General features: G+C 39.0%; 1 protein-coding gene across 3 annotated transcripts in view; it reads left to right on the top strand.

Annotated features, from left to right (window-relative positions):
• The window catches only part of LOC101047868 (sperm-associated antigen 16 protein), an 832481-nt gene that overhangs the window by 336417 nt on the left and 479818 nt on the right, over window positions 1–16246 (top strand). For all 3 annotated transcript variants that reach the window (XM_074399064.1, XM_074399065.1, XM_074399066.1), the window contains exon 3: window positions 11325–11510. In XM_074399064.1, the coding sequence (XP_074255165.1) occupies window positions 11325–11510 (186 nt within the window). The remainder of the gene's footprint in view (window positions 1–11324; window positions 11511–16246) is intronic.

Genomic DNA, 16246 nt, shown 5'->3' with positions numbered 1-16246 from the left:
AGTTGTTTTTATTTGGATCTTCTGTCTTCTTTATTAGTCTAGCTTGTGGTCTTTTTTATTTAGCTTTTCAATAACCATTGATTATTTGGATTCATTGATCTTTTGAGTGGTTTTCATATCTCAATCCCCTTAGGTCTTCTCTGATTTTGGTCACTTCTTCTGCTAAATTGGGTGTCAGTTTACTCTTGGTTCTCTGGTTCATTTAGTTGTGATGTTAGGTTGATAAATTGAGATCTTTCTAAATTTTTGATGTGGGCATTTGGTGCTATAAATTTTCCTGTTAACAACTGCCTTAGCTGTGTCCCAGAGATTCTGGTGGGATATCCTGGTTCTCATTAGTTTCAAATGACTTCTTCTTGATTTCTGCTTTAATTTCATTATTTACTCAAGTGTTATCCAGGTACAGGGCTATTCAATATCCATGTAATTATATGGTTTTGAGTGATTATTTCTGACTTGATATTTAATTATATTGTGCTGTGATGCAAGAGAGTAGTTGCTTTGTTACGCTTCTCTTGCATTTGCTGAGGATTGTTTTGTGTCTAATTATGTAGTAGAGTTTAGAGTATGTACATGTGGTGATGAGAAGAATTTATATTCTATTGTTTTTGGGTGGAGAGTTCTGTAGATACCTATCAGGTACTTTTGATCCAGTGTTCAGTTCAGGTCCTGAATATTTTTGTTAATTTTCTGCCTCAGTGATCTATTTAATCCTATCAGTAGGGTGTTGAAGTCTCCCACTCTTATTTTGTGGGAGTCTAAGTCTCTTTGAAGGTCTTTAAGAACTTGCTTTATGACTCTGGTTGCTTCTGTGTTGAGTGCATATATATTTAGAATAGTTAGGTCTTCTTGTTGAATGGAAACCTTTACCATTATGTAATACCCCTGGTTTTTGTCTCTGTTGGTTTAAAGTTTATTTTTTCTGAAACTAGAATAGCAACCCCTGCTTTTCTCTGTTTTCCATGTGCTTGGTAGATTTTTCTCTGTCCCTTTATTTTGAGCCTATGGGTGTTACTGCATGTGAAATAGATCTCTTGAAGACAGAATACCAATGAATCTTGGTTCTTTATCCAATTTGCCACTCTGTGCCTTTTAACTGGGGTATTTTGCCCCTTCACATGTAAGGTTATTATTGATATGTGTGAATATGATCCTGTCATCATGCTGTTAGCTTGTTATACAGGCTTTTTTGTGCAGTTGCTTTATAGTGTCACTGGTCTGAATATTGGCAGGGTAGGATGCATGCACACACACACTGTCATTGCTGGGAAGGTAAAACACACCCATGTACACCATGTGTTGGCAGTGTGATGTATGTGGTAGCTGTGGACCTGGAGGAAGCTGCATTGGGGTAGGGAATAGGCAGGCTGATATGTGGCCATGAGGGCTGCCTTACTGGAGCTCTCTGCCATCAGGCACAGTCTACTAGTGCAGGAGGTATTATATTGGCCCCCAGGGGACCTGAGGCTGTCCTAAAAGCAGGCATGTCCAGGCTGGGGCCCTGGAAGAGGCCAGCATACCAAGGGGTACTCAAGTCAGATTATCCTTATCTTATGGGCAAGACCACCCTGCAGAGTTAGAGTCTGAGAGTTTCACTGGGGATAATGTCTCCTGTGGTAGCATGTTAAGCCTACAGGGAAGAGCATCCCTTGTCATGCTTTGCTACAGATGCTTAGGCACTAAATCCTTTGGGCTCTGCATGAGCTGGCAAGCTGCCCCTACCTCTTCTCTAAGCAGTTCTTCTTGACAACTCAAGTAAGTGTCCATGATAGTTAAGGGGTCTCCTCTTGCCAAGATTCCAGAGGCCTGTGGCAAGAGTGCATTGCTTCTTGTCAGTTCAACTCACCCATTCCTTTGGAGTTGTTGTGGGGCAGGAATGAATCCCCTGCATGGTAGCCTCCTATAGGGTTCCCAGCTTCCTCCCACTTTAGCAGAGCTTTTGTGTTTTCCCTCCACCCACTCTCAATGCCTTCCCTCTGAAGATCTGTTCAGAGTATGCCAGTTGTCTTGGCCTTTTGGTGGCAGTTGTTCAACCTGGCTGTGTCAAGTTGGCCTTCTTCTACTTAACTGGGTTTTATTGTGGAATTGAAAGTATTGCCATTGTATAATGTGCTTCTTTATTTGTTTTTTGTTGGTTTAAAGTCTGTTTTGTCTAAAATTAGGATTTTAATTCCTGCATTTTTGTGTTTGTTGTTGTTTGCTTGGTTGATTTTTCCCCATTCCTATATTTTGAGTGTGAGGATGTCATTGCATGTGAGATGGATCCCTTGAAGTCAGCATAATATCGGGTCTAACTTCTTTATGCAGCTTGCCACTATGTACATGGGGCATTTAGCCTGTTTACATTCAAGGTTTCTATTGATATGTGTAAATTTGATCCTGTTATCATATTGTTGTCTGGTTAAATTATGCAGACTTGTCTGTGTGGTTGCTTTGTAGTGTCACTGGTTTGTTTACTTAAGTGTATGTTTGAAGTGACTGATAATCTTTCTTTTTCATATTTAGCACTCCTTTCAGGACCACTTGTAAGGCAGGTCTGGTGATAATGAATTCCTTCAGCATTTACTTGTTTGAAAATGATCCTAGCTGGGCGCGGTGGCTCACACCTGTAATCCCAGCACTTTGGGAGGCCAAGGCGGGTGGATCACAAGGTCAAGAGATCGAGACTATCCTGGTCAACATGGTGAAACCCCGTCTCTACTAAAAATACAAAAAATTAGCTGGGCATCGTGGCACATGCCTGTAATCCCAGCTACTCAGGAGGCTGAGGCAGGAGAATTGCCTGAACCCAGGAGGCAGAGGTTGCAGTAAGCCGAGATCATGCCACTGCACTACAGCCTGGGTAACAAGAGCGAAACTCCATCTCAAAAAAAAAAAAAAAAAAAAAAAAAAAAAAAAAAAAAAAAAAAAAAGATCCTATTTCTCCTTCACTTATGCAGATTGATTGGGCTGGATATGAAATTCTTGGTTCAAATATTCTTTTAAGAATCTTGAATATAGGCAATATGTCTTCTGACTTGCAGAGTTTCTGCTGAAAAGCCCACTATTAGCCTTATGGGGTTCCCTTTGTATGTTACCTGCCTCTTCTCTCTAACTGCCTTTTATATTTTTTCTTTCCCTTGGACCTTGGAGAATCTTATTATTATGTGTCTTTGAGATGGCCTTCTTGTATAATGTCTCACAGAAGTTATCTGCATTTTCTGGATTTGAATGTTTGTCTTTCTAGCAAGGTTGGAAAGTTTTCATGCACAAGATCCTGATATATGTTTTCCAAGTTGCTTGCTTTCTCTCCATCTCTTTCAGGGACACCAGTGAGTCATAGATTTGGTCTCTTTACATAATCCTATATCTTTTGGACATTTTGCTCCTTCCTTTTAAATTCTTTTTTCTTTATTTTTGTCTGACTATTTCAGAGAGCCACACTTTGAGCTCTTAGATTCTATCCTCATTTTGTTCTATTCTGCTGTTTATACTTGTAATTTCATTATGCAATTCTTGTAGCATGTTTTCTATCTCTATTAGGTTAGTTTGGTTCTTTTTTATAATGGCTATTTTGACTATCAGCTCCTGCCTGTATCATTTTATTTTGAGGCTTAGATTCCTTGGATTGGGTTTTGATGTTTTCCTCAATCTTGATGATCTTTATTCCTGTTCATATTCTGAATTCTATTTCTCTCATTTCAGCTATTTAAGACTGGTTAAGAACTCTTCCTGGGGAAATGTTATGGTCATTCAGAGGAAAGAAGGTACTTTGGCTTTTTGTGTTTTCAGTTTGATTATAACTAAGTCAGCATGTCATTCAGGTTAACGTTTTTCAAAAGAACAGAATTTTCATAAGCAACCTGAAAACCTCCTTTTTGTCACAAAGCTCATTGCAGTCAAGTCCTTTTCCTATAGGCCTAGGATTAATGGGCTGCTAGTTAGGAATATTGACCTTCTAGTAAGATCAAATATGCTCTTTGATGGGCATGTGGAAAATAAAGTGGATACTCCCCTTAAAAAATTGAGGGCTTTGATGAAGTAAATTATCATAGGTGAAGGTTAATATTTGCATTGTAATTTATAAATTAAAAGTTATTTTAATCTAAATTATCTCGTTTAATTTTCTGATTACTAACATTCTTTTGGGGATAAAGCCTTTCATTCCATAGTTTCAGATAAGGCTTTCAGATACCGTACTACTGAGAAAAGTAATCTTTCTTGCACTGGCTTTTTCTAATTTGCATGGGCTAATGTTTCTTCAATCTTTAAAGTTTCTTTCAATGGATTTTTGTTTTTTTTCTTCATTGATGCCCTTGGAGATTTTATTAAATTATAATGTGAGTTTGGTTGATTGGCTTTAATTCTAGTATACTCCTGGGTCTTGGTGACACCCTCTATGATTACTGTTTACATGTCTGCATTTCTTCTGTTGGGTGTTCTGATCTGTGGAGTTCCCTCAGGCGAGGGCTGCAGTTGGCAGACAAGCAGTATTATTGCCAGGTTGGCCTTCATTTGATGTCCATGTGCTTCCTGGGGAACCATGGGGTTGCACCTGCCTGCAGAGTTCAGGCAGAAGTGGTACCTCTGGGTTGGAAGCTCTAGTGGGTGTGGCCCATCTGGCTATGGAAGGCAGTGGTGGGTTGAATTGCCTGCCCTGACCTTCTGGTGTTTCCAGAGCAACAGGAGCCTTCATCAGCAAATTCAGGGAAAACGAGGACTGTTGGGCCAGCAGCCCTAGCAGATGTGGCTCACCTGACCACCAGTGGCAGGGGTTAGGGGGCGGGGTATGCCTGTCCTGCATTCTGGGTACCTCCTGGGACAATAGGAGTCTGTACCACTGGTTGAGTTCCCACAGGAGTGGAACTGCTGGGCCAAAAGCTCCAGCAGGCATTGCCTGCCTGGCTACCAGTGGCAGGGTTAGGCAGGTCACATGCCCTGCTGTCTGGGTGTTTCCCGGAACAACAGAAAGCCGCACCCTCTAGTTCAATCCACACAGTAGCCAGACCGCTGGTCCAGAAGCCCCAGCAAGTGTTGCTTGCCTTGCAGGGTCAGCAGAGTCACATGCCCTACTTCTCAGGTGTTTCCTGGGACAACAGGAGGCTTGTGCCCCTCAGCTGAGTTCTCTCAGAAGCAGGACTATGGAGCCAGAAGCTCTATCAGGGGTTGCTTGCCTGGCTGTCAGCAGCAGGGGTAGATGTGGTTGTCTGCCTTACCATCTGGGTGTTTCCAGGGCAGCAAGAGGCTGTGCCCTCCAGCTGAGTTCAACAAAAGTGGGACTGCTGGGCTGGAAGCTCTAACACACATTGCTCACCTGGCAAACAGTGATGCGGGCAGGTGAGGTCACATGGCCCTGTGCTCTCTGAGTGTTTCTCAGGGTAACAGGAAGCTGCTCCCTCCAGCTGAGTTCACACAGTGAGATGACTGGGCTGGAGGCTCTAGCAGTTGTTCCCTACCTGGCTATTTATTAGTGGCAAAAGTGAGTAGGGTCTTGTGTAGCCTCCTGCGATCTGAGTTTCCTGAGGCATCAGGCGGCTGTACCCTGCAGCTGAGTTTACACAAAAATGGAACAACTGGGCTGGAAGCCCTAGTAAGCTTTGCCTGCCTACCTACCAGCGGTCGGGGTGGGTGGAGTCGTGGGCCAAATTCAGGCTGAAGTGGGTGTGATGGGCCAGAAGCTGGTGCTGAGTCCCATCTGGCAAGGGGTGGGTGGAGCAGTCTTACTGCTCCCAGGCACTGCAACTATGCCTTTATTTGGGTAATGGTACTCGTGCTGGTCTGGTCTGGGATGAGAGGCTTGTGGAGGTCCCCTTGGACTTGATTGTTGCCCCTGCAAAATGTCTGGGTAGCTCTCTCCCTTAGTCTGGAAGCACAGTGGGGGCCAGGCAGATTTTCTGATTCCCAGTCTTGCACACGTCTCTGTGAAGAGCATGAAGCTCCCTGGGAGCTCTCACTCACTTGTCCTTTCTCATTTTTGGAGAAGTTCTTCCAGCTCCACTGTGATCCCAGACAGACAGGTGACGAGCTTTGCTCCTCTCTACTCTCTCTATTCTCCTGCTGCCTTGGTGGATCCCAACATGGTTTCTCAGATGATTGACCTGCAGGATCAGTGTTCATTAGCCTTTTAGCTCCTCTCTGTGAGAGCAGCACATATAAGCTGTTTCTACTCCACCATCTCGACCCTATCCCTCATTGTTATTTTATTTCCTTTTGCCTAAGTAACTTTTTTATGTTTTTATTTTTGCTTTGCTTTGCCTTTAGTTTTACTTTTAACCTTTATATTTCCTTAGAAGTTTAGTGTGCCCCCTGTAAAAATCATATATCTGAATTTCTTTTCAGCCAAACTGAAAAATCTTTGTCTTTTATTTTAGTTTCTACTTTAGTCCATTTGTGTTTATTGGATTTGTTTGTATTTCTATCTAAAAACTTATTTTTAAAATTCATTTTCTATTTGTATCATTTATTCTAGTGCTTTTTTCCTCCTTTCCCATTTTCTTTTAGATAGATTAGATGTTTCTGAGTGTAAGTTTTTCTTCCCCGTTTCTTTTAATTCTTATACTGGTTTGGAAGTTACATGCTCTATTACTATTCTGACAGTGATCACCCTTAACATTTTACCATGCTGACTTAATTTAGTAAAGTCTAAAATTGATCAAGGCTTTGTCTTTTCTTCTTCTTCTTCTTCTTTTTTTTTTTTAAGATGGAGTCTCACTCTGTCACCCAGGCTGGAGTGCAGTGACGTGATCTCAGCTCACTGCCACCTCTGCCTCCCAGGTTCAAGCAATTCTCTTGCTTCAGCCTCCTGAGTAGCTGAGATTACAGGTGTGTGCCACCGTGCTCAACTAATTTTTGTATTTTTAGTAGAGTTTGAGGGGTTTCAACATCTTGGCCAGGCTGGTCTCGAACTCCTGACCTCATGATCCACTTACCTCAGCCTCCCAAAGTGCTAGGATTACAGGCGTGAGCCACCGTGCCCAGCTTACCTTCTCTTCTTAACAGCACATCAACTCTGTTGTTAATATTATATAATTTTTTAATTTTTGCAAGCATTTCTATTTATTTTTGTAAGCATTTTATTTATTTACCTACATAAGTATTTGTATATACTCACATGTTTACCAAATTGTTTGCTCACTATTTCTTCCCTTTCAGATCTTCTGCCCCTAAAACAAATACATCCTTAGTAGTTTCTGTAGGAGAGGGCTGTTTTGTTTAGTTGGAACATTAATACTTGTTCTTTTTTTTTTTTTTTTTTTTTTTTTTTGAGATGGAGTCTTGTGCTGTTGCCCAGGCTGGAGTGCTGTGTCACACAATCTCAGCTCACTGCAACCTCTGCCTCCTGAATTCAAGCAATTTTCCTGCCTCAGTCTTCTGAGTAGTTGCGACTACAGGCATCCACCACCATGTCCGGCTAATTTTTGTATTTTTAGTAGAGACATGGTTTCACCATGTTGGCCAGGCTGGTCTTGAACTCCTGACCTCAAGTAATCTGCCTGCCTTGGCCTCCCAAGGTGCTGGAATTACAGACCTGGGCCACTGTGCCCAGCCTTATTCTTGTTTTGAGAGAGATTTTTGATAATTCCAGATTATCATTATTTTCTCTTAGTTCTTTGAAGAAATTTCACCCCATGACTTATTTGCTCTGTGATGTTGCTCAAGTGTTTTAGAGATAACATAGTCATCTTATGGGTGATAAGGAGGATCAAATATATAAAAAGTACTTATTCATGTTTCTAACACATATTTATCACTATATAAATAAATAACCTTATTTTTCTTTTTTCCCTCTTTTTTTTCTTATAATTCTTATTATTGCCAATGCTGCTCAGCAGTTCACTAAAATGCATCTAAGTAAAACTTTACTTTTATTTTTATCACTGTTTATTCTCTTTGTTATACATTTTTCTGTCCAAATAGGTGGTTCTGGGTCTTAAATTTTCTAATTTCTGTACATTCTTAACTCTTAATTCTTTTAATGTTGCATCTATCTCTTTATTTCTAGTCTCCTCTGGAGTTTTTGGTTAGGAAAATATACTTTTTTATTGTATCCTTTATATTTTTAAACATCTATACTATGTGCAGTACCTCATCTGTCTCTAGTTGAGATTTTTTTTTTCAAATATGTACTCTATTTATTTTTATTTTTTATTTCCATAGGTTTTGGGGGGCCAGGTGGTGTTTGGTAACATGAATAACGTCTTTAGTGGTGATTTCTGAGCTTTTGGTGCGCCCATCACCCAAGCAGTGTACACTCTATCCAATTTGTAGTCTTATGCCCTTCATCCCACTTCCACCCTTTTCTCCAAGTCTGCAAAGTCCATTGTATCATTCTTATGCCTTTGCAGCCTCAGAGATTAACTCCCACCTATGAGTTAGAATATATGTTTGTTTTTCCATTTTTTTCCAGATTTATTTTCAATTAATTTACTCTGAATTTTGCTGCTTCTCATATGCTATTTAACCCATCAATTGATTTCTTAATTTCAATAATTTGATTTTTAAATTTCTAAATGTGTTTTCTTCTCAGATTTGTGATTCATGTTATAAACTTAGGTGGTTTGATCTTTTTATTACATCTGCTATTTCCTTATATAATTATAGTTATATTTTATACCCTTTAATTATAACAACTGGTATCCTTCAGGGTATATGTGTTTGTTAATTTTAATAGGTCAGCCTCACTTATGGCTTCTTATTTCCTATTACGTGTTTGAGAATATTTTTGGAAGCTCATACTTGGTTAAATGTTATTTGTGGGATGCTGAGTAGCTAATTTCAAATAACTTGGGTTGTATACGAACAGCCAGGATCCACATTATTAAGTCAGCTCAGGGTGCCATAACAAAATAACATAGACTGGGTAGCTCAAATAACAGAAATTAATTTCTCACCATCCTGCAGGCTAGAAGTCTAAGATCAGAGTGCCAGCTGATCAGGTTCTGGTGAGGGGCCCATTTCTTGGCTTGTACATGGCTGCCTTCTTACTGTGTCCTCACAATCCAGGGAGAGAGTTACTTCCAGTTTCTTCCTCTTACTATGAAGACATTAATCCCATTAGTTCCCATGCTCATGACCCTGTCTAAAGCTAGTTATTTCCCAGAGACCCTACCTCCAAATACTGCCGCATTGGAATTAGGGTATCAACATATGGATCTGGAGAAGAGGTGACATTCAATTTTGCTCTTTTCGAGAGTTTTGGTTCATTCTATTTGTGTAGCGCCGAGGGAAACTCTGATCTTTTGCATCTCTTAAAGCTTACCTTTTGGATTTCAGCGTACCATTGTTTTCTCTCTCTTGATTTCTCTCAGCCCTCAGAAATAGCCTTTATATTTTCTTGAACCAAAGGGATACAGTTTTCCATATTTCAAGCCATGTCTTTTGAAAGGCAAAATCATTTCCAAAGAATATTCAGAAATTTTTATGTGATATATTTTGGATTTACTATATGAGCTCTAACCTCAATATATTAAAAACTTACGGGAATACTGTTTATTGTTTATTAAATATCAGTTATGGCACTCACAAAGAATTAATACTTCTTTCTAGTTGTAATTATTCCAGTGAGCTTTTTTTTTTCCTGGCACATAGTTTAAAGCATGAGAGAAGCATATAAAACTTACATGAGAGAGTTTTTCAGCCACAGGCAGAAACATACCACAATAATTTTTATTTTGTGTCACGGATTTTGGTCCATAAAGCATTATACACATTGGAAAGATAGATCTGAGAAAGAGACATGCTTAAATAATTTTTAATTTTTTATTGGTATGTTTTTAGAAAAGTGTATCAATCTTTAATATTAAAAACTAAAGTGGTGAATGACAAACGTGTAACCACGCAGTTGTGGCCAAAGCAGTTTTTGCTGTCTATCTGTCAATGAAGGGACTAGCTGCCATTTGGTGATTTTTCAGCTAGTCAATTTGAAAAATAAATTAGATATTCTTTTCTAACTTAAATGAGAATATTCTCACTATATAATCTGCCTTCTCTCAAGAAACTTCAAGCTCTTCCTCTCTAATGGTGGCCATTTATCCACTGCATCTAAAAATTGCTTTTCCCTCTTGATGAAAAATACTCAAACCTATGAGCAAGAAAACAAAAATTTTTTTGATCTTAGTATTCCCTCTGTTAAAGATGCCAGGAGCTTTTTCTTCTTCTTTCATGCATGCATTTATGTATTCACTTACTCTAAAGCATTTACCAAGCACTTTAATTGGTCAGTCATAAGGCTTGATGCTATAGAAACAGAGATGAAACACAGTTTTCCATCATAAGACAGTCTGGCAGGGAAGGGGATAAATAAGTGGTTTATTATAATTTGGTGGCAGAAAGTACCTAAGGGAACACATTTAAGAAGCACGTGTTGCAGAAGGATGTCTTTCTTTCTTTCCTTTGTTCCTCCTCTCCTTCCCCTTCCACATCCTCTTCCCCTTTCCTTCCCCTTCCCTTTCCTGAGTCTGACTCAGCACTCTTAGCTCACTGCAACCTCCGCCTCCCAAGTTCAAGTAATTCTGCCTCGTCAGCCTCCCAAGTAACTGGGATTACAGGCACCCCCTGCCACCATGCCCAGCTAATTTTTGTATTTTTAGTAGAGATGGGGTTTCATCATGTTGACCGGGGTGCTCTCAAACTCCTGACCTTGTGATCTGCCCACCTCGGCCTCCCAAACTGCTGGGATTACAGGCAAGAGCCACTGTGCCTGAGCCCGACACCTACCCATTTCCTAAACTAGCTTTTGTGTCCACCACTTGAAAGCCACTGCTTTAAGATCTACTAATTACCTAAATGCAAAATTGAATGAGTTATGCTCAACCACCCAAAACTTAAAAATCTTTTTTATCTCTCATGATCTAACTCAAAGATACCTCATCCGGATTCACTTCTTCCTTTATCCAAACTGCACCCTTGAAGCAGTTAATTAGTCTAAACATAAGCAATGCTGACTGTTCCATACTGTATTATGTTTTTAAAATTGATTTAGCCCATGTCTAAATTTTTGTTGTTCTGAGGCCAGATTATCCACACACAGCGTGATATATACCACGCTAAACCAAACACGTGCTAACAAAAACACTAATTTAGTGGAGTAACCTAGAAAAATCTAGAAGAATTAATCTAGAAACTGCATGGCAGCAGTTTCTCCCTTCCAATTACTAAGCAATTCAAGTTAGCAGTCATGTAGACCCAAATAAGATAATAATATTTAGTCATTTAGATATGGCCCTACAAGTAAAAATAATTCAGATACATACACATACAAGCAAATTACTTATAGAATGCAGTATTCATAAAACTTGATTATGTTACTTTTAAAACAAGTTATCTTTTTATGTTTTTGCAAATAGTGGCAACAAACTGGCTACATCAAGTGGTGACACTACAGTTAAATTATGGGATCTATGTAAAGGCGACTGCATTTTGACGTTCGAAGGACATGGCCATGCAGTGTGGTCCTGCACCTGGCACTCCTGCGGCGATTTTGTGGCTTCCTCCTCGCTGGATAAAACTAGTAAAATCTGGGATGTTAATAGGTAAGAAGAACTTTAAACATTACTAATCCTCTATGTTGATACATATACATGGGTAAAGTTGTTTTTTTTTTTTTTTTCCCCCTCAAAGTAACCCCTGGGAAACATTAAAAGAAACTGTTAGTTGATAAGATTATAGAGAGTGACTTAAATAATCTTTGTGAAATCCATTTATAACTCCATTAATCTTTGTTGATATAATAATTTCTTTCTAAATGTAAGTATCAAGATCAAGCCTGTGTAAGAAGATTAGAATTGCTTCATCGAAAAGCTGTTTGTTTTAAGAAAGACAGAAACAAATACTTATTTTAAAGACTTGGATTTTTTAGTTCTGCTGTCCATGGACTCGTTATCACTCTGTACTATTGAATTTAATAGGTTAATGAACAATGAACATAAATATAACATAAATGATTACTTGCTTTATGTTTAATTTGTTACATCATGATATTCTTGATTAAATATTTCTTGCTAATTCACAAATTGTAGGAAATAGCACACTATATTTTATGTAAAGTCCTATACATATCATGTGAATGTAGTTTTATGTTTTGATTTTAATTCGAGATAGACAACTTCATTCTGTTTAAAATATTGAAATTACTATATCTCATATATTTTTGGATGTTCATTACATTCTGTTAGATTTGCAAATATGATAAAAAGAAGTAAATTTAGCTACCATCAAATATACTAATAGCTTCAGCTAAGGGGTTATATATCATCCCTCAGACTTTCTCAGCAGTCTGTGGTCCCAGCTCTGCAAGGGCCTCCATCCAAGCAGAAAAACACCCACACCAGCAGAGAAGTGCCCTTTCCTCAGAGTGCTGAGGTTCAGTTTTGAAGGCCCCCCCGCTTCAAGGGTCTAAGTTTTAATAATTCTACCTTATTCCCTGTGTTCGCTCAGTCCAAGGGTTGTAGCTCTTTCTTGAAGTGGTTATCTCCATGATACTTTAGTGTTCTCATTTCCCTTCCTTAGTTACTTAGTTAGCAATTTTATTCAGTGTTAATCGTCTTGTATGTGAAATTATTATTATTTTTTTATTGCATTTTAGGTTTTGGGGTACATGTGAAGAACATGCAAGATTGTTGCATAGGTACACACATGGCAGTGTGGTTTGCTGCCTTCCGTCCCCTCGCCTGTATCTGTCATTTCTCCCCATGCTATCTCTTCCCACCTCCCCACCCCCATCCCTCCCCCATTTCCCCCCAACGGACCCCAGTGTGTAGTGCTCCCCTCCCTGTATCCATGTGTTATCATTGATCAACACCCGCCTATGAGTGAGAACATGCAGTGTTTGATTTTCTGCTCTTGTGTCAGTTTGCTGAGAAGGATGGTTTCCAGGTTCATCCATGTCCCTACAAAGGACGTGAACTCATCGTTTTTGATGGCTGCATAATATTCCATGGTGAATATGTACCACATGTTCCCTATCCAGTCTATCATCGTTGGGCATTTGGGTTGGTTCCAGGTCTTTGCTATTGTGAACAGTGCTGCAATGAACATTCCTGTGCATGTGTCCTTATAGTAGAATGATTTATAATCCTTTGGATATATACCCAGTAATGGGATTGCTGGGTCAGATGGGATTTCTATTTTTAGGTCCTTGAGGAATCGCCACACTGTCTTCCACAATAGTTGAATTAATTTACATTCCCACCAACAGTGTAAAAGTGTTCCTATTTCTCCACATCCTCTCCAGCATCTGTTGTTTCCAGATTTTTTAATGATCGCCATTCTAACTGGTGTGAGATGGTATCTCAGTGTGGTTTTGATTTGCATTTCTCTAATGACTAATGATGATGAGCATTTTTTCATATGTTTGTTGGCCTCCTGTATATCTTCTTTTGTAAAGTATCTGTTCATATCCTTCACCCATTTTTGAATGGGCTTGTTTGTTTTTTTCTTGTAGATCTGTTTCAGTTCTTTGCAAATTCTAGATATCAGCCCCTTGTCAGATGGGTAAACTGCAAAAATTTTTTTCCCATTCTGTTGGTTGCCGATTCACTCTACTGACTGTTTCTTTTGCCATGCAGAAGCTGTGGAGTTTGATTAGGTCCCATTTGTCTATTTTGGCTTTTGTTGCCATTGCTTTTGGCGTTTTGGTCATGAAGTCCTTGCCTACACCTATGTCCTTAATGGTTTTGCCTAGATTTTCTTCTAGGGTTTTTATGGTGTTAGGTCTGATGTTTAAGTCTTTAATCCATCTGGAGTTAATTTTGGTGTAAGGTGTCAGGAAGGGGTCCTGTTTCTGCTTTCTGCACATGGCTAGCCAGTTTTCCCAACACCATTTATTAAACAGGGAATCCTTTCCCCATTGCTTATTTTTGTCAGGTTTGTCGAAGATCAGATATTTGTGGGTATGTTGTATTTCCTGTGAGGCCTCTGTTCTGTTCCATTGGTCTATATTTCTGTTTTGGTACCAGTACCATGCCGTTTTGATTACTGTAGCCTTGTAGTATAGTTGGAGGTCCGGTAGTGTGATGCCTCCTGCTTTGTTCTTTTTGCTTAGAATTGACTTGGCTATGTGGGCTCCCTTTAGGTTCCATATGAAGTTTAAGGTGTTTTTTTCCAGTTCTGTGAAGAAGGTCATTGGTAGCTTGATGGGAATAGCAGTGAATCTGTAAATTACTTTGGGCAGGATGGCCATTTTCACGATGTTGATTCTTCCTAACCATGAACATGGAATGTTTCTCCATCTGTTTGTGTCCTCTCTTATTTCGTTGAGCAGTGGCTTGTAGTTCTCCTTGAAGAGGTCCTTTACGTTCCTTGTTAGTTGTATTCCTAGGTATTTTATTCTTTTTGTAGCAATTGTGAATGGCAGTTCGTTCTTGATTTGGCTCTCTTGTATGTGAAATTATTATCGTTACAGTGATAGGTGCAAGTTCCGTTTCCTGACTAGTCCTTGAAAGATCTGGGGCATTAATGGATAAGTAGCATAATCCACATGAGATATAAAACTATCACCAAATAACACTAAGCACACTCCATAGGAGAAAACATGACTATGAATAATATATTTAGACCTATTTCTATCTGAAATAGTGACAATTTCAGATAGGTTTTCATTCTCAGATGGATACTTTTTCTTTATCTGGAATATCCAATAATTCTTAATTTATCATATTTCTATAATATGTGACCAGATTTCATAAATATTTATTATAATATATTAATGGAATTTCAACACTAGTATTTAATTTGAATTTTGTATCACTTTAGACTTGGTTGAGGATTCTAATAGAAAATGGTGATCTATTCTGAAAAATAATATGTCTTTAGAACTCTTAACTACCCAGGTTGTTCAAAAGCAAACTGTGGTTAAAAAATGAGTACTCAATAGTCTCAGCCCTGCTTAGAATGATTTCAAACACTTTGACTTGACAACTTTTCTTTATGACCCTGATATTTAAATACTGACTTCCCAATGATTCCCAATACATCTTGATATAACAGATCAAAATTGCTACTGATTGATGCCAAAATTCTTTAAACTTCAAGTTTCCAATCACTGTCAAGAGCTCACTTTCATCATCAAGGACAAAAAAATTGTACTAATTTTGAAGTTGAGGTAGTGGACAAATACTTACAAATAAGATAGATATTGATTGTTTCTATAGTGGCTATTGATACGTCTTTCAGAGTCACAATCAGAGTACCAAGCTTTAATTTATAATTACTCTCAGATCAATACTGTGTAGATAAGTCTAAAACTAGTGTCTTCCTTCAAAATATCATAGGTATGGTTATTTGAACTGCCTTAGTGGTTATTTGAACTGGCTTAGTGACTTAAGGCAAGAGGTTGTCTTGATTAGATGGATGGTGGTGGTGTTATACAATACTATGTCATATATTCTTTGATTGATACTGCATAGTTTGTTTGTTTGTTTGTTTTTGGAGACTGAGTCTTGCTCTTTTGCCCAGGCTAGAGTACAGTCCTCAATCTCAGCTCACTGCAACCTCCACCTCCTGGATTCAAGTAATTCTCCTGCCTCAGCCTTCCATGTAGCTGGGACTGCAGGCACGTGCCACCACATCCTGCTAACTTTTATATTTTTAGCATAGGCAGGGTTTCACCATGTTCACCAGGCTGTTCTCAAACTCCTGACCTCAGGTGATCTGCCTGCCTCGGCCTCCAAAAGTGCTGGGATTACAGGCATGAGCCACTGCACCTGGCCATGCTGCATAGTTCTTAATAAGTAACAAATTTATATTGGTAGAAAGTATTAGTCACTAGAGAAGAAAGGGTTTAGAGAAACATCTTGTCCTTTCCCACCCATCCTTTTCTTCAAACTTCTGGCTCTGTCTTGAATAACCTTTGATTGATGTTCTATCCCTAGCCCTGCAACTGTTCCTGAAATGGATGGTACTTCATAAGACTATCTATTTAACTCCTCACCAAAAAGTTGAATCACTGTCCAGCATAAACAATGTAAAATAATCAGATCAAGATTCATATTTACTGAGTGCTAATCAGAATCTGTGAACAATTGTCCATGACACTTGATCTGAATAAGTCCATACTCTACAAGGTCTCTGGATAATTAACAGCATTTTGATTATCTTCTGAATGATCAGGTATATAAATTGTTAGGTATTTCACTTAGTGGTCATTTGAACACACATACACACACACACGCACATGCACACGCACACGCACACACCAGTGTAACCCAAACAGAGAGTGCTTGGCACATGGTGGTTTGCTTACATAAATGAATAGAGTGAGTCAGTAAGT

Source organism: Saimiri boliviensis, chromosome 5 (genome assembly GCF_048565385.1).
Source record: "Saimiri boliviensis isolate mSaiBol1 chromosome 5, mSaiBol1.pri, whole genome shotgun sequence".
In the NCBI taxonomy this organism is placed as follows: Eukaryota; Metazoa; Chordata; class Mammalia; order Primates; family Cebidae; genus Saimiri; species Saimiri boliviensis.
The sequence above is the reverse complement of the archived record's forward strand: the minus strand, read 5'-3'. Positions and strand labels throughout refer to the sequence as shown.